This window comes from Scylla paramamosain, chromosome 2, assembly GCF_035594125.1.
Source record: "Scylla paramamosain isolate STU-SP2022 chromosome 2, ASM3559412v1, whole genome shotgun sequence".
In the NCBI taxonomy this organism is placed as follows: domain Eukaryota; kingdom Metazoa; phylum Arthropoda; class Malacostraca; order Decapoda; family Portunidae; genus Scylla; species Scylla paramamosain.
In genome coordinates, this window is record NC_087152.1 from 19,043,495 (window position 1) to 19,066,764 (window position 23,270).

The following is a 23,270-nucleotide window of genomic DNA, read 5'->3' on the forward strand; positions in this document are numbered from 1 at the left end:
AGAAAAAATAGGCAAGCACTTACTTGAAGGAGAACCGAGAGCCTCCAGGATGTTTTGTAGGGGAGGATGGGGTAATGGGGGAGTCTGGAATCCCTTCGGAATCACCTGGACTCTCTGGGTTACATTCCAGCTCAGACATGCTCTTAGAGGCAAGTTCATTGGCCATTGCTATTGCTGAGTCCAGTGTACGCTGGTCAGCTGCTGAGATGGGTTTAACCTGATGTGGGTGGGCCAGGAAATTATTGCAAATTATTATCTATGACATTGAAATGTACAACATTGTTATTTTATGGTACACAAAAACCAGGATCCCATGTTTCAAGTTCATACATAGTATACAAGGATATGTATCTGTAGAGACATGACAGTCAAGATTAAGTGCAAGTCACTCAGGCCTTGGTGATTACTTAAGGCCCAGATGGTAACATGTTCAACTCACAAGCTACAGTGACAGTTTTAACACAAGTTTGGTGCCCTAAAGAAAGCACTCCTCAAAAGAAATTTGTTCTCCCTCATCTCAAATTTTAAGTCTTTCTTCATAATGCTTCAAAGCTGCTGAGTATGTCAGTGGCAAGTAGTGAAGATTTCCATTTTGGCTTCTGTCCCAATCACAGTTGTAGCTTGTATACAGTCAGAAGCTGACATAATCGTAACATTGCACAAACTGGCAACTTGCTCCTTCTCAGTCCGAAAAAATCAGTCAGGAGAAAATAACTATCTATATGGCAACTCAGGTTAGCCCTTCATATGTTTTTTTAAGGATAGGATAATGGATTCAGTGTTTGACATATTGACATAAGGAAAAGTTACCATTTGTAACCACTCCTTGCTTCTGCTAACAAAACAGTCGTTTGTTTTAAACATAGTGTTCTACTGAACTGATGTGTGATGCCTGGAAAATATACAGGCCATGATTACATATTATAAGTGTTAAAGTTTCACAAGAATGATGAAACAAATAGAAAAATAAGCCGTTTAACTATTGCTAATGAAAAGATTATGAGTGTGTTAGTGAAGAAATGGTATGAGAGGGATGTGAGGATGTGTCTCATCACAAACATGGTGGTGGGGTGGTCAAAATGTTTGACAATACCTTACATGGTATCAAGAGACAGTTAGAGGTATATCCTCAGCTTACAAAAAAAAAAAAAAAAAAAAAAAAAAAAAAAAAAAAAAAAAAAAAAATGGGGCTGGTTCACCACCACGTTTGTGGTGAGGCACATCCTCATATTTAAAACAAACACAATCGTTCTGTTAGCCAAAGCAAACAGCAGTCACAAATAATATATCTTCTTTATGTTACTATGTCAAACACTGAATCTGTTACTTTATGCTTTGAAAAACATATGAGGAGCTAATCTAAGTTGCCATGTACATAATAATTTTCTCCAAGGCCATTTTTTCAGACTGAGGAGCGATCTGCCAGTTTGTGCAATGTAACGATCATGTTGGTAGGACTTATAGAGTTGTTTGGTGCTGACTGTACTTGTATACTGTACCGGTGTAGGTAAGGTATCAGAATTTATAAAAAAAAGGGCCTGTTCATGGTAAGAGAATCTGAACCACCAGAAATGGATGTATATGAAGGAGGAAACTGTGCAGTGACAAGACATTTAGTGCTGATGAAAATCACTTGGCTCTTGGTGCTCACTTATGGCCTAACTGGTGACATGTCGAATTCACAAGCTACTGTGATGGCCCTGACTCCAATCCCCAGCAAGAATGCTTCTTGAGGCAAGTCTGTCTCACCTTCAGATCAATTTCTCAGTGTTTCCATAATGTCCTGAAGCTTGACATTACATGTCCAAAACAATGAGTGATAATTCTAGGGATATATGGTACAAAATTTCACTATCCTAATAGTTAATAAGGATTTTGTACAAGTATAACAGCATGCTACAAAGCAGTGAAGTGTTCTTAATAAAGTGAACATTTATCTCCACTCTCCATTGGTCTTTTTGCTTTTCCCCTTAAACATCATCTCACCAGCCTTATGATTTAAATCCTGATCACCTGATCCCATAATGTGATGGGTAGTCATGGTGTGCTTATGGGAGATTGTTGAGGTTTTTCTATTATCAGTTGTACTGCATGAAATGTCTATGACCTGTTTTGGAAGGAAACTTAATTCGGAGATCTCTTATAGAAAGAACAATATAATATCTTACTGTAGCTTGTTTCTTTTTAGAGTTGTCCTTGCCAGTGAGCTTGGATGCAATCTCTTTGAGCTCATTCTTGACATTGTGGGTCTCATTGTCCTCAAGCAGTGCCTGGGTAGGGTGTGTTGGGGTGAGGGGTGGCAGAGAAGCTGGTGGGTCTAAAGAGACAGTGTCATCAGTTGATGATCCTCCCAGTGCTTTGAAAACCTCATCCATTAAGCTTGGGCCAAGGTCAAATGAGCTGCTGCGGAATGGCTGTTGAACAGAAAGAGAAGTTATTAGTAGTACATCAATACTCCTACATCTGTGAACTCATAATTCATGAAAATCAGCTATTCATGAATATATAAAAGTGGTTCATGCTTTCTGGAAAACACTAAGACACAAATTCTTCACATCTGAGTAAGCATGAGCATAATTCTATTGCCTTACCAGGCAGTAACTTATCAAGAACTCTGTTAGTTATCTTTTAAGATTCTGACCAAAAGCAATTACATTAAAACCTCCATAAGTCAGCACAATCTTTGCTGACTTACTGAAATTGAAACATGTGAAACATTAATAACAATCCTTGCAAATCCCTCCTGCAGACTCAGGATCTTCAATTTCATCCCCTTCCTCTCTCTAAAGTCTACAGCCTCCCCTTGCTCCTTCCTCTGAGGACTTGATGCTGACAAGAGTTGCTGGTTCTGGTTCTGGTTGAAGGTTGGGAATTATAGCTTTTGCAATGTTATCTTCTTGATGCAGTTTTGTTTATGGTTTCTCTTTGTGGTTTGATTTCTCTTGTTTCTCTCAAGAAACAAGAGAGCAGATCAGACCACAAAAAGAAACTATAAACAAGATTACATCAGAAATGAGCTGTTACACAGGCTATATCTCCTGACTTTCAACCAGAACCAGTAGTCCTTCTTAATGTCACATCAAAATCTATGCAGTAATTATTATTGTATATGTTATGCTGAGTCTGGCTTAGCTTGACTTGGTTTAGTCAGCATGGTGCCAGCTTACAAAAAAAAAAAAAACAGAAGAAATTGCCTATTGGACCATTTTCTAAAAATATTTTCTTGCCTTGCTGCCTTACCTACATGGAATTCCCACATACTATACTGACCTTGAGATTTTACTGTATTACCTGACAATCATCACTGGTCTTCTCCTCAATATCATTTATTTCTAAAAGCATTAAGTGTTGAAGAAAGTGAAGATAATGCACTTTCAGACTCTGGACTAACTAGCTCTTAATGAAACAAGAGGTAGCTGAAACTACAAATTAATAAAGAAAATTCAAAAGCTTTATTCAATCTGTCTATCAAATTCAACTTGATGTTTCCTTCTGGAGGAACACAATACTTTCATGTCTCCTGTGGATACTAACTTAACAGTAATGCTCTCTCAGTTACCTGTTTTCTACAGAATACATCAAGATGAAATTTGTGGCTATCAAACATTATTTAGCATGAACTTATTGAGGATTATATAAAAAAAAGCCTGTAATATTAACTGTTTTGTCTTGGATAATGTAATACAGTTCCAGCAAAATTATCAATTACTTAGACAAAAAGAAGAGACCATAACTTCTCTCTCACTCACTTTGGGCACAGGCTCATCCTCCTCATCTGAAATCTCATGGTACTCATGGTCAGTTTGGCGGGAACGGGCAGGACTGTCAGGCTGCTCCTCACTTGCTGTGTCTGACCAGTTGTGCTCTGCTGCAGGCCCTGATTTACCCTCATCACCAACCTGCTGGTGCAAAATCCTTTTGTAAATATCTTCTTACCTGAAACAAATCTATACACTTTCTCATTTCTTTCTCTTAAATTTTATACAATTTGCTGCTCCCTAGAAATGTGTTGTGGTACCTGAAAACAAAAGAAAAATGCAGGAATCTTAGTTTAATACAGTCCACCACCTTCACCTTGATAAAAGAAAAAGAAATTCCGAAAGTAATTTTCATGCTGAATAATGACTATTAATGGTTGTGCAATGCAATTTAAGTTTTGACATGGTTCTTCTTTTGATGAAACTTAACTTTCAAAGCTCCAAACTATACAGCACCATGTACCTTATTTAGTTTATTCTAATAGCCTTGAAAGAGGACTCTGAAAGACAGGCGTGTCATTGGATCACATGCAAGTCATGAAAGGGAGAAATGTGTCCAAGGATGTAGGAGGAGATTTAAGGAATAGTTTTTTGCCAACACTAATGTATGGATGACAGACTTTGTCACAAAATAGGGCACAACAATCAAGACTATGTGCTGTGGAAATGAATTCTCTAAGCAGGGTATTCAGGGGAGAGCAATGAAAGTATGCATGAAAGGTATTCTATATTCATAATGAAATGCTGCCAGTCCTTTCCAACCATGATGGACAAAATCTCCTTAAAGGAATGCACAAGTGTGAATACAAAATCGATATGAATTTAAGTGATAAAGCTAAGATACCAGAGACAAATTTTTATTTTTTTTGAGATATGAATTGATTATTATTATTATTGTATAGTTTAAACACTTACAGGGTGCGTATGGTAATTGTTTCGTTGTTTCAAGGATATGGTGTCAAAACACGTGGGTAACCACATTACTCAAAATGAAAGCAACTGATCAATATACATTGAGACTTTGTCTCAGCAACACCTTGCTTCCATAGAGAGCTTTACATTTCCTCATCTATGGAAAAGGTATGTGGTACTTATGTTAATCTCTGCCGGACACAGCAGCAACAAGATTTCAGAACTACTAAAAGTGACTGAACAGTTCATCAGAACCATCAGGAGGGCATTGATTTCTTCTGACTACGATTATGAAGATGTTGCCGAGAGGAAATATCATTCTTGATGATCGGACACCCTCAGGGACACTGAATTTATCACTCAATTGCAAGCCATGGTTGATGAAGACCCCAGCTGGTCCATGAGGTCCACTGCCAGAGAGCTGCAAGTGTCTGAGGGCACCGTAAAGAAGTGTTTGCATGAAGATATCATATACAAGTCATACAAGGTGTGTAAGGGTCAGCTCCTCTCCACAAAGATGCAGGAGACCCACTTCAAGAAGAGCAAGATGCTCAACAAACTGAAGCAACCTCTGGAGAATGACATGCTCTGGTTCTTTTTCAGATGTAAAGAACTTCTGGCAGGACCAGACCCACAACTCTCAGAACAACAGGTGGTTGGCTGTCTGTCCCAAGGATGTTCCAAGAATCATGAAAACCAAGTTTCCTGCAACTTGTCATGGTGTTTGGGGTGGTCTGCAATGAGGGCCAAGACATGCCCCTGTTCTTCTTTCCCCAGGGGCTCAGGATGAGTACCGAAGTGTACATCGACGTCCTACAGACCCATGTGAAGCCATGGATTGAGGAAGTAGCTGTTGGTAGACCCTACGTGTGGCAACAGGACTCGGCACCATGTCACACCTCTCGAAAATCTCAGAAATGGCTCTCTGACAATTTCTTTGACTGTTGCTCCTGATGTGTGACCCCCTAAGTCACCTAACCACAACCCTATGGGCTATTTTGTATGGGGTGCAGTTGAACAAGATAGTAACTGCACCCCATGCAAGAGTAAGGATGATCTGATCAGTCGGATCAAGGTCGTCTTCGCCAGTCTCTCAGAGGAGGTCATGAAGAAGGTTTGTGCCAGGTTTCGAAGGCGTGTTGAGGACATCATTGATGCCAAGGGTGGATTCATCGAGTAACAGAACACCAGAAGTGTGCTGATACAGAGTCTGTTTTCTTTTTTGCAATAAATGCATTTTCAACTAAATTGTGACTTCTTTTGTGTGACCCTAAAAAAATGAAACAATTACCATATGTACCCTGTATCTTCTCATATAAATTTAAGAGATCTGGCCTAAAATTTGAGTCTCAAACTGTACTTGTTAACGAGAGTGTGATATTGGCAGTTAGCTATGATGAGAAAATATCTTATTGTTTTGTTCAAGGACAACATATCACCCTACAACAGATTGAGAACTAACAGAGTGGTTCTCAATCATTAACCTCCTCAGCCCCCTCAATAAACTATGTACTCTCCGTAACACCTCATTCCCTCCTGGTATATCACCCCAGTGGGATGGCCAGCTCTCTTTATCCAAACAGCCATTATGCATGCAAAATTTGAATTTATTGCAATCTGTGAAAAACTGAATCGGCATACATTTTCCTTCTGGTGTCAATCTGCAATTAATTGAATACGTGAATATTGAGGGCCAACTATATATATATATATATATATATATATATATATATATATATATATATATATATATATATATATATATATATATATATATATATATATATATATATATATTGTTAATTGGAGCCAAATAGTGACCCAAGAGATAGTGAGAAGAAAGAGGGAACAGAACAGAGGAGAAAGATGTCATGGAAAGTGCAAAAAGTAGACGCACCGCTAATGGGTACAACAGACGCACCAGAGTTTATCATAAAACTTTATATAAAATAAAAGTTTATTTTCCCCAATCAATTTCCCACACTCCCATATCATCCTGAAAGTTGAAATCAATAGAAAATACAGTTGATGAGCTGCTTTCTCCCATAGAATAATCAATTTTCACCCAGCCCTCTAACTACTGCCATAATAATTTTCAGAACATAATGTTTAGTTTAAGAGAGAAAGCAACCCAGTGTGCAAAATACAATAGAACCTTTGTTCTCAAACTTACTGTATTTGTTGGTGCATTAGACACACCTCTACATAAAATGCACCCTTATTTTAAAAAGATGTTTTGTGGAAAGAAATATATATTATGTTTCATCATAAATTAAAAAGGCCCACTTAAAGACAGTTCCCATAATGTTAGACAGAATGGAAAAAAAAAAAAAAAAAAAGAGGATGTGTCTTGAGACCTCCCTCTTGAAAGAATTCAAGTCATAGGATGGAGAGAAAATACAGAAGCAGGGAGGAAGACCCAGAGTTTACCGGAGAGAGAGGAATGAATGACTGAGAATACTGGTTAACTTTTGCATTAGAGAGGTGGACAGAATAGGGATGTGAGAAAGAAGAAAATAATTGAAGAAGAGGGGATAGTTATCTGGAAGACTGTGTCGAGTTGATAGATGGAGGACCTGAGTTCTTGAGGCATTGAACATTACTAAGTTTGTTCTGCCTCAATCAGAAGTTCTAAGGCTTCCCTGCATAAGGTGTTTACTTCCTGAAGCATATGAAGTCTACAAAAAGACATGAAAACATGCATGGTAGTATCATCAGCGTAGGAGTGGATAGGACATGAAGTTTGGTTTAGAAGATCATTGATGAATAATGGGAAGAGAGTGGGTGACAGGACAGAACCCTGAGGAACACTACTGTTAATAGACTTTGGAGAAGAACAGTGATCATCTACCACAGCAGCAATAGAATGGTTAGAGAAGAAACTTGAGATGAAGTTAGAGAGAGGACAGAAGCAGTAGGAGGGCAGTTTGAAAATCAAAGCTTTGTGCCATCTATAGCTTTTGACATGTCTAAGGCAATAGCAAAAGTTTCACCAAAATCCCTAAAAGAGTGTGTTTTGTCCTCACATATAGTGTGATGCAGCACTATGGCTGTGCAGTACTGTTGCATCTAAAACCGTGTGTGTGTGTGTGTGTGTGTGTATGTGTGTTTCTCTCTCTCTCTCTCTCTCTCTCTCTCTCTCTCTCTCTCTCTCTCTCTCTCTCTCTCTCTCTCTCTCTCTCTCTCTCTCTCTCTCTCTCTCTCTCTCTCTCTCTCTCCTGCCTTCCTCCCCTTTCCCTCCCTCTTCCCTGCCCTCCTCCCCCTTCCATCCCTCCTTCCATCCACCCCATCCACCCTCCCTCCTTCCATCTGAGAGAGAGAGAGAGAGAGAGAGAGAGAGAGAGAGAGAGAGAGAGAGAGAGAGAGAGAGAGAGAGAGAGAGAGAGAGAGAGAGAGAGAGAGAGAGAGAGAGGATTGCTAAATAAATTGAATGAGACTGAATGAAAATGAAAATGGATGGAAGGAGCATAAATGCGAATGGGATGGATGGAGGAAAAAAGAAAAGAAGTGTGGGACAAGAAAAGAGAATACTTATTTCTTGATACTTCCTCTCTCCCTCTAATTTTTTACACACTCATTACCCTTGCTGCTTATATTTATTCTTTCTACTTTGTCCCAATACCCCCATCCTCCTCCTTCACCCTTCCTCCACTTCTTTACCCCATGTACTCCCCTTCCCCTGTTATGTCCCTTCCTTCCCTTTTTCCTTTCTTCTCCTTTCCTCTTTCATCTTATCTCAAACCTCCCTCCCTGTCACCTTCCCTTTCCCCTATCTGTCAGAGATAAGAGACAAGAGAGAGAGAGAGAGAGAGAGAGAGAGAGAGAGAGAGAGAGAGAGAGAGAGAGAGAGAGAGAGAGAGAGAGAGAGAGAGAGAGAGAGAGAGAGAGAGAGAGAGAGAGAGAGAGAGAGAGAGAGAAATTTTCATTAGTAATATTATTAGTAACAATATTTGTGTTTAGTGTACAAATGCTTCAACTCCACACCTATAGGCCAAGGCTTACAGGCCTAGGTGTTTGCATTACTATTGCATTAGACACATGGTAATTATTAGATACTTTTTTTTTTGTGAAAACACTGTCTAATGTGCTGGCAAACACAGCACATTGAGTACTAGTTGGTCCCATGGCAGGCCAGTATTTAGACAGTTCTAATTTGTACTTCAAGGGTGTGTCAGGGCCCTTGTGTGTCTCACTGCTCCTGCTGGCTGGATAAGTGACTCTATTTGCAGTCTGTACTGTATGACTGTCCATCGTGTTTGCACTTGTATTCTGATGGGAGCAGACACTGTTCTCTACTCCCTTTTCTGTCTAAGTACAGTGTGTTGTTGTGAATCTGGTGTGTCTCAGTGTTGTATTTGTTAAATGTTACTTGTACCGGATCCCACCATTGTGAGCAGGCCAAACCAGAGGATTGTGTAATTTTGAGCCAGGTTATAGCTGTCTAGTTTCTTCCCAGATTCCCACAAGTTTTATGGGAGATGGGGATTTTTCTTCTGGAGGATTTTAGATATGCTTCCCTCTGGCCAGAGTATGTAATATTTCTGCTGGACCATAGGTGAATTTGTTACAGTGGGCAGTGTGTACAGCAGGGGTATTACCCTATCCCTGGGTGTACATCATCTATACTGTCTGTGCCCTAGAATGTTGCTCATTGGTTCTTTCCAGCTTGGGGAATTAAGTTGGCATTTGTTATACTCCCTTGTTGGTAGGTGGGTCAAACCAAGTGGCAACCTCAGAGATTTGATTGTTGTGGATGACCAGCAGATGCCTGGATTCATTGTATTTGTGCCCTACACTAAACAACTTAGGAGGTAGCTTAGGGAAGCTGATCCAAGTCAGTGGCAGCTGTGAGAGGGGCTAAACCTGGTCACAAATATATATATACCTCTAACACCCTACTCCCTATCAGAGTGTCCCACAAAAAGAGAGAACAAAAGAACCTTCATCCTTCCTATGACTTGAACTCCTTCAAGAGGGAGATTTCAAGACACTTATCCTTCAATTTTTGACTACCACTTCAGACCCTATTTGGGGACTGGCATCTCAGTTTTTTTTTATTTATTTTTATTAAATTTATGTTGCCATTGGTCACTGCCCCTCCAACATAATAATAATAAATAATAATAATAATTATAATAAAATCTCTCCCATTCCTCTCCCGGAGGGAGACAGGAAGGAAACACTCATCTCCTCCCTACCCTGCTTCCCATATAACACTGGAAGATACAAGGTGACATCCAAGATGCTCATGGAAATCTTTTCCTTTCTCTTTTATATAACTTTTTCATCCAAAAATCTGAAAGCACCATCATATTCAGGAGTATTTTATGTCCAAGAACACATTTAATTTTAAGCATAACTTCATGATGGCTGGACATAATGATTTTTAAGAAAAGTAGTGTATAAACCATTAAATTTGGTTCCTTCACTTATATTTTCCATAATCACTTTGTTTTTCGTCTATAGAGTTCAAAACTGTGATATAGTTGAACAAACACTGCTTCATCTGTGGATGAAAATAAATTTATTCTAACTTGTGTATTTGTTGAGGTAAGTGAAGAAATACAAATATTTCTTAAGGGAAGTTGAATTTTGTTTATACTCTGCAGCCCAGTGGGCAGCAGGCCCACTGAACACAGTGGTGTGTTGGTCTCCTGGGTAAAGACCTGGACTCACACCTTTCGCCACTTATCACCTCCTCATCCTTTTTTCCCCAACCATGTGATTGGTGGATGTCTATTGGCCTGAGATAAATAAATTAAAGGTCCAAGAGTCAGCTGGGGCATGTTAGCATTACCATTTGGAGGCGAGTGAAGTCTGTATATTTTCTCTACACCAAATAAATAAAAGAAGTTACAAGATGTGACTCCTTCCTGTATTCCCACCCTGTAGGAGGTATGTGATTGGTGGATGCCTATTAGCTTGGGGTAAATAAATCAAAGGTCTGAGAGTCAGCTGGGGCATATTAGCATTACCCTCTGGAGGCGAGGGATGTCTGTATATTTTCTCTACGCCAAATAAACAAAAGAAGTTACAAGATGTGACTCCTCCCCATATTCCCATCCTATAGGAGGCAAGATGGAAGGACAACATACCAACCCAGTACATCAGTGGTACTAGCTCTCCCATCTTGTCACTCCACATGTCCCTCTCAGATAACTTATTTTCTCAGCGCATAAACTGGATTGTTGTCCTCTATTCCATGTCCAGGTCTAAGTCTTGGATCCTTCTCTATATTCATAAACAGATTTCTTCCCATTCATGGGTTTTACAAGACCACTAATATAATTTATACAGAATAATACCTGTTTGTTGTGCCTGTGTCTCCAACAGTCAGGCAGGTCTTGATATACTGTGTGTATATCAAGACAAGACATAATTGGTCGACACAGCATCAGGCTTGGCTGAGTGACATTGCACAATAATTATTCTGCAGTTCTGAATTTAGTTCACTTACATCATTGTTGCTGACACACTGTGTATGTTATTATCAACATAGTTATCAAGTTATTATTACAGTTCTTTTATTTGTTCATTTGGTTATCAAGTTATTATTACAGTTCTTTAATTTTATTTGTTCATTTATTTATCTATGTAACTGTTGGATATACCTTCATCAATATCTGATCTTGCTATGCTACAGCCTTTTGGAAAGCTCTATGTCTAAGCCACAACATAATACAAGTTCAGCTTTCTAATCTCTTTTTGAGGATTTTAGAGCCAAAATAACAAACCCAAGGTAAATTCATACATGTAGTAATAAAAGTTAGGGGTTAATGGTTAATATTAACTCCCACAAATTTCTTTAGCAGTTTAGTGGATTAGCATTAGCAAAGCTAACTTTTTAATAAGTAGATTACTTGTTAGCAAAGCTAACTTTTCAGTTACCCTTTGCCAGTGGATCATATTATGTTGGAGAAGGGTGTTAGCAAGGAATAACCCCTTTCAGTATATCAGGTAACCCTCATTTTTTTTTACTTCTCTACTTCCAATTTTCCTAATGCACTTCCTACCTCACTATTTGCTACCTTTCCTTTTACATCTCTAACTAGACTATTGTTCATCCTCTTCCAATTTTCCTCAGGCAATCACTGAAGTTATTGAAAATTTTTTTTTTTTTCTTGCATACACAAAGATCCTTGCACTATGCTAAAACCTTGCCATCCATGAACCTCTATGCCCTTCCAAATTGTTGGGTATGTTGTATGAGTTGAAATCCTTTTCTTGTTCTTCTCTTGCTCTTCTTATCCACACCACTTGTAATTCTTCCTATATCTCACACTCATTCCCATTCTATTGGTCAGTTTCACTGTATGCAAATAAATCAGTTACAAGTAATAAGATACATGAAACTATCCCTTATATCAGGACTACATTCCTAGGATTTGGTATAAAGCCAAGTCACAGAATAATTTTTGAAACATCTTATATAGGGTGTAATACAAGTTTCAGCAGATATTGCTAGAGGTGAAAATACAAGTTATTCTAAATGGAAAATGTTCTATGCACTTGTGCATTTTGAGGCTTTGTTTAGTTGTGGTATGAAGTTTAATTGTGGGTGGGCAGGTATCCATGGCAGAAAAACACCATGTCAACACACCCCACATTACTGTGTGTGGCAATGGCAGCAGTTTTTCTCCTATAATTATGCAATACAATCTAAACACATTCACTGCCACTGACTCAGCATGAAACTATAAATGACTGATAGGCAATCAGCTGATTTCATGCTAGCCTTGTTCCTTTCCCATCCCTGCCAGGTTAAGTGTATTGCCACGTAGCCTATTATCTTGTTTGTCTTTAATTACAGCCACAGTATCCTTGTGTAATGTTCATAGGTCTCGTAATACCATTTGTCTTGTTATGGGATACTGTGATGCTCCAAAATTTATAGAAATTATGACTGAATAATTCATAATTTTACCATCAGACATTCTACATTAACCTGGTCCAGCAGTTGTCTTCCACCAGACCACACTTGATTTTCACACCAAGGCTAAACAATGCCTCAAAATACATATGCATATAAAACATTTTCCACTTAGAGTAACCTGTACCTTTTAACTCTAGCAATATCTGCAGAAACTTGTGTTACACCATATAAGTAAAATTTATTAGTGTCCAATGTTAGCTCAGAGGACAAAAAACTGCTTATCTTTTAGGTTCTAGCATCAATTTTTTTTTAAGTGTGCTCCTAGTGAGTCTACATACTTTCCATTGCTGGCAACATTTCTGGAAGTCCTGTTTTGGAGTGCACCATTTTAGATGCACTGTTGCATTCTGCATATTGATCTATCAGCTCTCAAATCACAACTCTCTCAGTGACATCTTCAGCTGAAGGAAAAGTCAGAAATCAAACTGAGCCATGTCTGGATAGTAGAAAGCCTTGTGAACATGAAATATTCAATGTTTGGCCAAGAAATCAGGTGCAATGAATGAACTGAGATTAGATCTATGGAAGTCAGAAATCAAGCAACTGCATCAAGACAATATCCCAACCTATTCTTCATGCCTGTTTCAGGAATTTTTAGACAAACAAAGAATTCCTAAGGCTCACAAGTCTTCCTACTCACCAAATATGGCTCCTTGTGATTTTTGGCTTTTCCCTAAGCTGAAAATGATTTGAGAATTGAGAAGACATCAGGTAGGACGTGATGGTGCACCTGCTAGCTCTTTCACAACAAGACTTCCAGAAAGGTTTCAAGCACAGTGAAACCTGCTGCTGAATGCCTCCCTTTTTGAATGAATAACTTTTTTGAAAAAAAATCTGAACTCATAATTGCTTTAGTTGCCATACCATAATTTGGTGCTTGAACAAAGTTACTTGATTTCAAACATTAAAAGACAAAGCAGAAATAGCCATTAATTACTAATTTATAGTTCGTAAAAATATTTCCTTCATTTTTATATATTTGGAGGAGAGACACAGTGTGTAAGACAGTTAATTCAATCTTTAATAATGTAAATATCATCCTGTTGAAGAGCTTCAGTGTAAACAAACAGTTTTCGTGACTCCAGAGTAATCCCAAGCCACCTGTGGCTCTATTGATTCCCCTACAATGCCATCACTATTGCACAACTGCATTTTTCCAGTAGCTTTTCCTAGCAGCAAGAGTGTTATGATCACCTTCATTTTGGCAATAAGTGGGTTGCTCCTCTCTGTGTCACTCTGTAAGGCTTTCCTCACTACACCGATGAAAAACAGAATACCTGCATGGTCTAAACAATGTCTTCTGATGAGTTCTCTGTCACGAAGTTCATTCATTACATCCTTTCTGGATAAATAATTTCTGAACTGGAGATGATGTGGAGTAGCCATCTGTCATAAGCAGCTAAGACAGGAATGACAGGTGTCCAGAAACGGATTAATCCATTTTACATTGATGCCTATGGGGAAAATAGTGTTATAGCGCTGTGTCCCATTGGCACTGCTTGTTATGGAGAGGTGTTAGATGTGGTGGCCTTGAGAGGCCTGGGCTAGTATGTGCTCCCAAGGAAGCTGGTTAGCTGAAGATGTGTGTGGTGGCCAGCCAACCAGCGTCAAACCGAACCTATATAAGGGCTGGATCTGGCTAAGAGCAGGGGGTGGAGAGAGAAAGCAAGAGAGCAACACCATATCTGTTAGCCCCTCGAGATCCAGCCTGCTGACTGCTGGAGCCTGGACAGTGGGTGGTGGGGATGTTGTGTCATGAACATGCTTCCACCTAGACTGTGGCTGCCTGAACAGTGGGTGGTGATGCTGTGTCTGAGCATGCTCCCACCATGAACTGTGGCTGCCTAGACAGTGGCTGTGCTGGACTGTGCAGACAGTGGGTGGCAGACTGTGCGATATTGGATGCTGTGAGCAGTAATGAGTGTACTGTACCCTGTGTGTGTCCTGTCCTGTACTGTGTGCCCTGCGTCCTGTTGTTGTGTACATAAAGTAGGAACTGCTATGTGTGCCCAAGTGTTTCATTCCTCCTCTAAGTAGACTAGTTGAGTCTAGCTGGCTGTGTGTGCCCACCTCGCTCCCTTGTAGGACAATGGACCCAGCAGTGGATCCCTGTAAGTCATCACCCCTTGGCTGTAGCAAATGCCTGAAGGGAGCAGTCACAACAATAGTTTCAGTTTTTTAATGGCATTCAGGAATGAATGAAGTTTGAGAATCGAGGTTCCACTGAATTTGAACGACCAATAGACTGTGTGGAATAGCAAGGAGTACATTTACAAAGATATCAGAATGCCAGTTTTTGTCCCAAGGCCTAAGGCTGGATACATCTAAATATAATACAATTAATTCTCCAGTCTGAAAAGTGACTGGTGCTGGAAAAAAGTTAAGCATACCCAAAATATTTAAACCAACAGAAAAATTGGGACTGAAGATCAACCTGATATATAATTCCTCTTACTTCTTCTATTATATCATGTTTTGTGAAAGAGAATTATCACAAACATACTCAAACATCAGAATTGAAGTTGTGCCTGGTATACATCAAACTGAAATCTAAGATAGGAAAAGGAAGAATAATGTTTGTTGTCCTCTCCTCTGCCTCCATTCTTTGCTGTTTGCCATATATCACAGATTATAATATTATTATACTGTAAGGATTAGTCTGAAGGCAATAGTACATTATATAAAAGTAATGTAATGGTTATGTTATTAGCACCCACAAGTTGTAACAAGTAAGCAATGAAATTCGCTGCAGACAGAGGGGGCTTGGTCACCAGAAGTATTGTTTTTTTTTTTTTCATTGTAAACTTCAAATCCTGTAAAACAGAAATGTCGAGATACAATACCTCTTCTGTTATGAATAATGAAATGTCAGTATTTCATAGCAAGAATTCTGTCTATAATGCACAAATTCTTAAGCTCTCCCTAGTTACTGTTTATAATAACCACAACAGCAATGTTCAGGCCATACATCTACCTCCCAAGGCAGGGGCTGGGGGTTAAAACACACATAAGAACATAAGAACATAAGAAATAAGGGAAGCTGCAAGAAGCGACCAGGCTTACACGTGGCAGTCCCTGTATGAAACACTCCTACCTATTTCCATCTGTTATCCCCATCCATACACTTGTCTAATCTTCTCTTAAAGCTCTCTAGTGTCCTGGCACTAACTACATGATTACTGAGTCCGTTCCACTCATCTACCACTCTATTTGAGAACCAATTTTTTCCTATCTCCTTCCTAAACCTAAATTTTTCAAGCTTGAACCCGTTATTTCTTGTTCTACCTTGGTTGCTGATCCTAAGAATTTTGCTTACATCTCCCTTGTTATAACCCTTATACCACTTAAAGACTTCTATCAGGTCCCCTCTTAACCTACGTCTCTCTAGAGAATGTAAATTTAACCGCTTCAACCTCGCTTCGTAAGGAATACTCCTCATCCCCTGAATCCTTTTAGTCATTCTCCTCTGTACTGATTCTAATAGACCTATATCTTTCCTGTAATGTGGGGACCAGAACTGCACAGCGTAGTCTAGATGAGGTCTGACCAGCGCCAAGTATAACTTTAATATTACTTCCGGCCTTCTACTTTTAACACTCCTAAAAATGAATCCTAGTACCCTATTTGCCTTGTTTCTGGCTTCTATGCATTGTTTCCCTAGACGGAGTTCAGAGCTAACTATAACTCCTAAATCTTTCTCGTACCCTGTACCTACCAGAGTTTGGGTGTTTAATGTGTACCTATTGTGTGGGTTTCCTCTACCTACGCTAAGCACTTTGCATTTATTGATATTAAATTGCATTTGCCATCTATCCGTCCATTCATTCATTCTATCTAAGTCTGTCTGCAAGGCGATGGCATCCACTTCTGACCTAATTAATCTACCTATCTTTGTGTCATCCGCAAATTTACTAACATCGCTACTAATTCCACTATCCAAGTCATTGATATATATTAGAAATAATAATGGCCCTAATACTGATCCCTGTGGCACCCCACTAATGACATGACCCCACTCGGATTTCGAGCCGTTTATTAGCACTCTCTGTCGCCTGTTACCAAGCCATGACCCTATCCAACCTAACACCTTCCCATCTATCCCGTGCGCCCTAACCTTTCTCAGGAGCCTTTGATGGGGCACCTTGTCGAATGCTTTACTAAAGTCCAGATATAAGATATCATAACTATCACCATTATCTACTGCCTCGTACACCTTACTGTAAAAACTTAACAAGTTTGTCAGGCAAGACTTCCCCTTCGTGAAGCCATGCTGTGACTGATTTATCAAGTTATGTTTGTCTAAATGTTCCCTAATGTTCCTGGCTATTATTGACTCTAACATTTTACCTACAACTGAAGTTAAGCTGACAGGTCTATAATTAGACGCTAAAGTTTTATCCCCTTTCTTAAAGATGGGTACTACATTAGCCTGCCTCCACATTACTGGTACCTCACCCGACTCCAGTGATTTCCTAAAGACAGAAACTAACGGCTCACTAATAATCTTTTTACATTCCTTCAGTACTCTGGGATATATTTCATCAGGTCCTGGCGACTTGAACTTTTTTAGCCTATCTATCTCCTGCTCCACTATCTCCCTAGTTATGGAAATATCCGTCAGCTTCTCATACTCATCTGCTCTAAACACCTGTTCACTATCTGGCATATCCTGCATGTTTTCCTGAGTGAAGACAGTTAAAAAATAATCATTCAGAAGTTTACTAATCTCCTCCCCAGAACTAACCAGCTCCCCATCTGCTGCCTTTAATGGACCTACAGTATCCTTATTTTTCGTCCTGTATACCTGATAAAATCCCTTGGGGTCCGTCTTCGCCTGGCTGGCTACCTTTAATTCATAATTGTCTTTAGCTTTCCTCGTTAACTTCCTGACTGTTCTAACTAATTCATTATACTGTGTCCTTAAATCTTCCTCACCTGCCCTTAATCTCTTATATATATACTTCTCTTACGCCCTATATAATGCTTTAACCTAGCAGTCATCCATTTAGGGTCATTTTTTTGTGATCTTATTGTTTTATACGGGATATTTGCTAATTGACCTGTATGAACTTTATCTACGAAATATTTATACAATTCATCTACATTTACTTCACCTAAACCCCTCATCTCGTTCCCTACCATCCTCTCCCTTCCCTCATCAACTCGCCTCGACCTTACCTCTCTCATTTCAGCATGACCTGACATTCCAACATACTCACACCTATCTACCCCCTTCCTCTTTCCTCCTCCCTTCTGGAGCCTCACCTCACCTCCCTCATCCTGCCTTATCTCTCTGAACTCCGTCCCTGACCTGACCTCACCCTGCATCCTTTGCCAGTCCACTCCTTGGAGGTACCTTTTTAATTCTTCAAAATCTGCTCTCCTAAAGTCAGGTATTTTACTAGTGTTTTTATTTCTAACAGTTTCTTCCCATTCTAGATTGTACCTAATTTCCCTATGGTCACTGTTACCTAGCTGTCCTCCAACCTCTACCTGCGTGACTGCTTCCTCCCTGTTAGTAAGAATTAAATCTAGAATATTATTCCCCCTTGTGGGTTCTATGACTACCTGTTTTAAAAAATTATCCTGAATTACCTTAAGGAATTCCTCTGCTTCCTTGTTACCCACAATCAGACTCCAGTCGATATTCCTAAAATTAAAATCTCCTACCACACATACCTGACTGTACCTGCCTGCTCTATTTAATTCCTGCCACAGTGAGGTGTTAATTTCCTCTGTACTGGTCGGTGGTCTGTAAACTACCCCTAGTACTACTGACTGCGATCCTTCCTTAATATCTACCCATATCGACTCTGCTTTGTTATCTGTTTTAATTCTATTGTTCATACAGCACTGTAATGTGTCCCTAACGTATAACGCGACACCTCCTCCTCTCCTGTTTTCTCTATCTTTATAGAACATTGTATACCCATCTATCTTAACCTCTGGATTAAATACTTTTCCTGACATATCTAACCAAGTTTCAGTTAAAGCAATGATATCAAATTTCTCTACACTCGCTATTCCTCTAAGCAAGTCTATTTTATTCAGAATACTTCTACAATTTGTGTAGTAAACACTTAAGCTATTTCTCACCATCCCTAAGCTAGTTTCCTTTCTAGATTTAACTAATTTGCCCCTTGCCTTCTCCGCACTACCCCTTCTTCCCTCCCGACTAACGAAAAAAGTGCTGGAGTGCAGTTACCTCCCGCTCGAGTGTTTCGGCCAAAACACGAACACCCTGGCGTGACAAATGCACTCCATCCCTGGCGTACAAGGTGTCCCTGCCATAGAAAAGGTCCCAGTTGTCGATGAACGTCCATCCATTACTCCTACAATGATTCGCGAGCCTGCGATTCACTGTAATAGCCCTGGACAGCCACTCAGCACCAACTCCCCTCCTCGGCAAGACACCACATACCACGGGGATCCCTCCCTTCTCCCTAATCCTGTCCAAAGCCTGTCGAAACCTCCTGATAAGCTCCTCACTCCTGACCTTACCAAGGTCATTCCCTCCCGCACTGAGAAAAACAATGGGCTTGGTCCCATCTTTTTCCAAGCACGTGTCTAGCCTATCAGCTACCTTCCCTATCCCGGCCCCCGGCAAACACACCCTCGACCTAAGCTTCCTATCCCTAGCACAGAACGCACTATCTAAGTGCCTAACCTGACTATCGCCAAACACAAGCACTCTACCTTGGGGCAGGGTAACTGCATCTGCCCCCTCCTTCTTGCCTCCTCCAGCCCTGTCCACCTCCTTCTCCTTCCCCTCCTCCAGCACATTGAAGGGATTCTTCGTCTCCACGGAAGGTGCCCTGAGCACCTTCACCCTCTTGGCTCCCCTGCACACAACCGACCACTGCTCCTCCGTCGCCTTACTAGGTAAGGTGACGGTGGGGCACGACCCTCCCACAGGTGCTGAGATCCTCTCACAGAACTCAGCCTGCAGGTCTGAGATCCTCTCACGAAACTCAGCCTGCACCTCCGAGATCCTTCGATGGAACTCAGCCTCCACCTCTGAGACTTTCGCAACGAAGGCCTCGAGAACAGGAGAACTAACACAACCTGTCGACTCAGCAACACAAGGCGCCATGTCTACACTAGCCAGCTATATTAGCGTCAGGTCACTGCTCACTAAACACGTCCGTTCACTAGGAACCCTGACCTGAGACACCAGCATGTATACAAAATTTTGACAATAATTAAGGTCCAATTCTTCCTGTAATGTTCTGCTGCTGAAAGAACTGTTGATATTGTTCAATCACAAATGGTAATCAAACTGTACAACCATATGCAAAAACCACATCTGACCACATCCAGTCAGCAGCACAAAGCAAATGAGCTGAAGGAGGAAGGGAAGAAAGGGAGGAAGGCCATACACTGTTGTTTTTTTAAGATTTCATATTTACTTATCAGTACTAATAAAGATATCTGTATTAATAAAGGTATGTAAATAAATGTATTGCATGCATGACATGATTATTAGCATGTACATGCTTTTACAGTGTTAGAGCCCTGGATGTGAAATCTCTTTTTTCAAGCCTTACTGTGAGTACAGAACACTGAAGAAATAGTGTGAATGAATGAAGGTTACCTTGAGGGGTCAACACTGCACACTAGACCATAGTCAAATGCACTAAAGTTCTCACAACAAAAACACAGGCTGTACTAGCTGAGTTTTAAGGGCACCAATATTTTGTAGCAGTATGAGTAGCACAGTCTGTCTCAATACTTTTGACACTGCATTTTACATAATATGCAGTTTCGATGTTACCAATAAACACCAAACACATAGAAGGATACATTTCCTCTTAAATAACTTTTGAAATATTTGAATAAAAGAATGCATAATCTGAAACAGCTGGTATTAATATGGCAGATAATACCTTTTAAAAACTGCCTTGCAAATGGTGACTTGCACATACAAGACAGTTAAAAGTACAGTGCAGAACCTGGCATGAAATACGACCAACAATAATAATGCAATATCATTTAGGGTAAGTATAAGTAATATAATTCACTACTTTCAGAAAAACGTAACCACCATTGGCCCCATCCCCACACTGTGTCACTTCACAATAATTCTTTTAACAGTAATTCTGGGTAATAAAAGAATAAAAAAATAATAAAATAAATTTAAAAAAAAAGTACAATATATGGTGAAAGGAAGCTTAACCTTTACAGTGTTGTTCTTTGTCAGAGACAGGAGTCTTGTCATGTTGCATTTTTTTAATATATTTTTTTATTTACCCTGTAAAATGAGAAAAAAAAAGTTTCATATATATATATATATATATATATATATATATATATATATATATATATATATATATATATATATATATATATACATATATATACATATATATATATATATATATATATATATATATATATATATATATATATATATATATATATATATATATATATATATATATATATATATATATATATATATATATATATATTATTCCCATGCCATGAACGGAAATATGGCTACCATACGATTTTGATTCTTGGATTTTTCCCTTCTAAGAGCTCACGATATCAGACTGAGGAAGTGGAATTTTATTTTTTAACTTTTTGAAGCTTTTATTCACACCTTTACATACTTTTTCCACAACCCTATAGTGTGTGTAATAAATAAGTACAGTGGAACCTAAGTTACCAAATGCCTCCCTTTCTGAACAACTCAGTTTTCAAACAAAATATTTTACTCATAATTGCTTCAGTTGCCAAACCATAATTCGGTTTATGAACAAGGTTACTTGATTTCAAATACTAAAAGATATAGCAAAAGCTGCCATTTATTACTAATTTATAGTTTCTATATTCCCTTTGTTTTTTATATATTTGGAGGAGAGGCACAATGGGTATGACCATAATTCAATCTTTGAAATTAGTTAAATGTGATCCCACTGAAGAGCCTCAATGTAAACAAATAAGGTTTAATACTCAGGAGTAATCCCAAGCCTCCTGTGGCTCTCTCTATGACCCATAACACCATCACTACTGCACAACTGCATTTTCACAGTAGCTTTTCCCAGCAGCAAGATGTCTAAGTGTTATGATCACCTTTTTTGACAGTGAGTGGGTTGCTCCTCTCTGTTTCACTCTGTAAGATTTCCCTAACTTGACTGGTGACAAAAAGAATACAGTAAAATCCCTCTTATCCAGCATCAACGGGACCGCCAACATGCCGGATACTTGAATATTGCCGCATACTTGAATAGAAATGAAATTATGTCCACAATCACCACCCTACACTCACACATCTTATCATAACAAAGATCAGCTGATCTTAATCAGCAGCTGATCTGATCAGCTGCTTAAGTGTAAGCACAACATGCTTCCTCTTTTCTACAACTTTAGGCATGATGAAGGTGTCAGGCGATAAACAGTGCACACGTGGGACTGAGTCACTGAGTAAACACAGTGCTGTGGGCCGCGGGTGGCACGAAGCAGTGCGCTCTGGTGGCGAGGGGACAAAGTATGCCTCGTGCGGGAATTTTAATCAATTTTATGAGTACACATTGATTTTTTATTGATTTTAAGGCTTGGGGAAAAATGTGCCAGATACTTGAAGCTGCTGGATACTCGAATGCCGGATGAGAGGGATTTTACTGTACATGCACAGTCTAAACAATATCTTCTGATGAGTTCTGTGTCACTAAGTTCATTCAATACAACCTTTCTGGATAAATAATTTCTAGGCTGGACATATTGTGAAGTGGCCATCTTACCAGTGGGAACGTTTGTCATTACCTGCTAAGACATGGTGGACTGGTGTCTGAGGACAGATTAATCTATTTTACATTGATTCCTAAGGGGGAAAATAGTTTTTTGTTTCCAAATATTTTGGATCTTGAATGGCATTCATAAACAAATTATGTTTGAAAACTGAGGTTCCACTGTCCTTCTTTACATCACAAATACCTATAAATAAACAAGAATTGTACATTCAACAAAATGGTTAGATGTGCATCTGTCGACACCCCATGTTTCCAGGCTGTGGCTACCTGCAGTTTTCAAAGAAAAAAGAATACTATGAATTTTATAACTTTCAGTTTTCTTTTCCTATTACTCTGGTCTTATTTCCTATTTCTTATGCCTTACTGATTATAGGTCTGAGAAGTAATTTCCTAGGAGAAAGTATCTTACCTTCTTATATGATGATTTTTTGGGAAACACAGCAGCTAGCCCTGTGTAGCCAGCTCCACAAAAATGTCAGCAGGCCAAAACATTTATAAACAAAATCTTTTTCCCTCTCCAATACCATAGCTTTCAATTTTATTTCATTGCTTTGATATTATATATAGTGTTGGTAATCCCATCTCTTCAAGTCTTTCTTCAGAGCTTATATCTTTCAATTCTGGTACCATCTTTGTTGCTATCCTCTGTATTCTTGAGTTTCCATATATCTTTTTTTTCTATGTGGAGCCCAAACTACTGCTGCATATTCCAATTTAGGTCATATCATGCTTGGTATAATTTTCTTCATCATTTCTTTATCTAAATAGTTAAATGCCACCCTAATTTTTGTTAACAAGCTGTATGTAGAGCCAAATATTCCAATTATGTGCCTTTCAGGTGATGGTGTGTCCTGGATCATTACTCCCAAATCTTTTTCTTCATTATTTTTTGTTATTATTTCTCCTCCCATT

At 39.2% G+C, this 23,270-nt stretch overlaps 1 protein-coding gene across 7 annotated transcripts in view; it reads right to left on the bottom strand.

Moving 5' to 3' along the window:
• Positions 1–23,270, bottom strand: part of LOC135111550 (activated Cdc42 kinase-like) — a 116,916-nt gene that overhangs the window by 16,863 nt on the left and 76,783 nt on the right. For 4 of the 7 annotated variants that reach the window (XM_064024983.1, XM_064024966.1, XM_064025007.1 and 1 more), the window contains 3 exons: positions 3,750–3,902; positions 2,169–2,414; positions 24–217 (listed from right to left, as the gene is read on the bottom strand). In XM_064024983.1, the coding sequence (XP_063881053.1) occupies positions 24–217; positions 2,169–2,414; positions 3,750–3,902 (593 nt within the window). The remainder of the gene's footprint in view (positions 1–23; positions 218–2,168; positions 2,415–3,749; positions 3,903–23,270) is intronic. The other 3 variants (XM_064024991.1, XM_064024997.1, XM_064024973.1) reach the window with 1 other exon arrangement.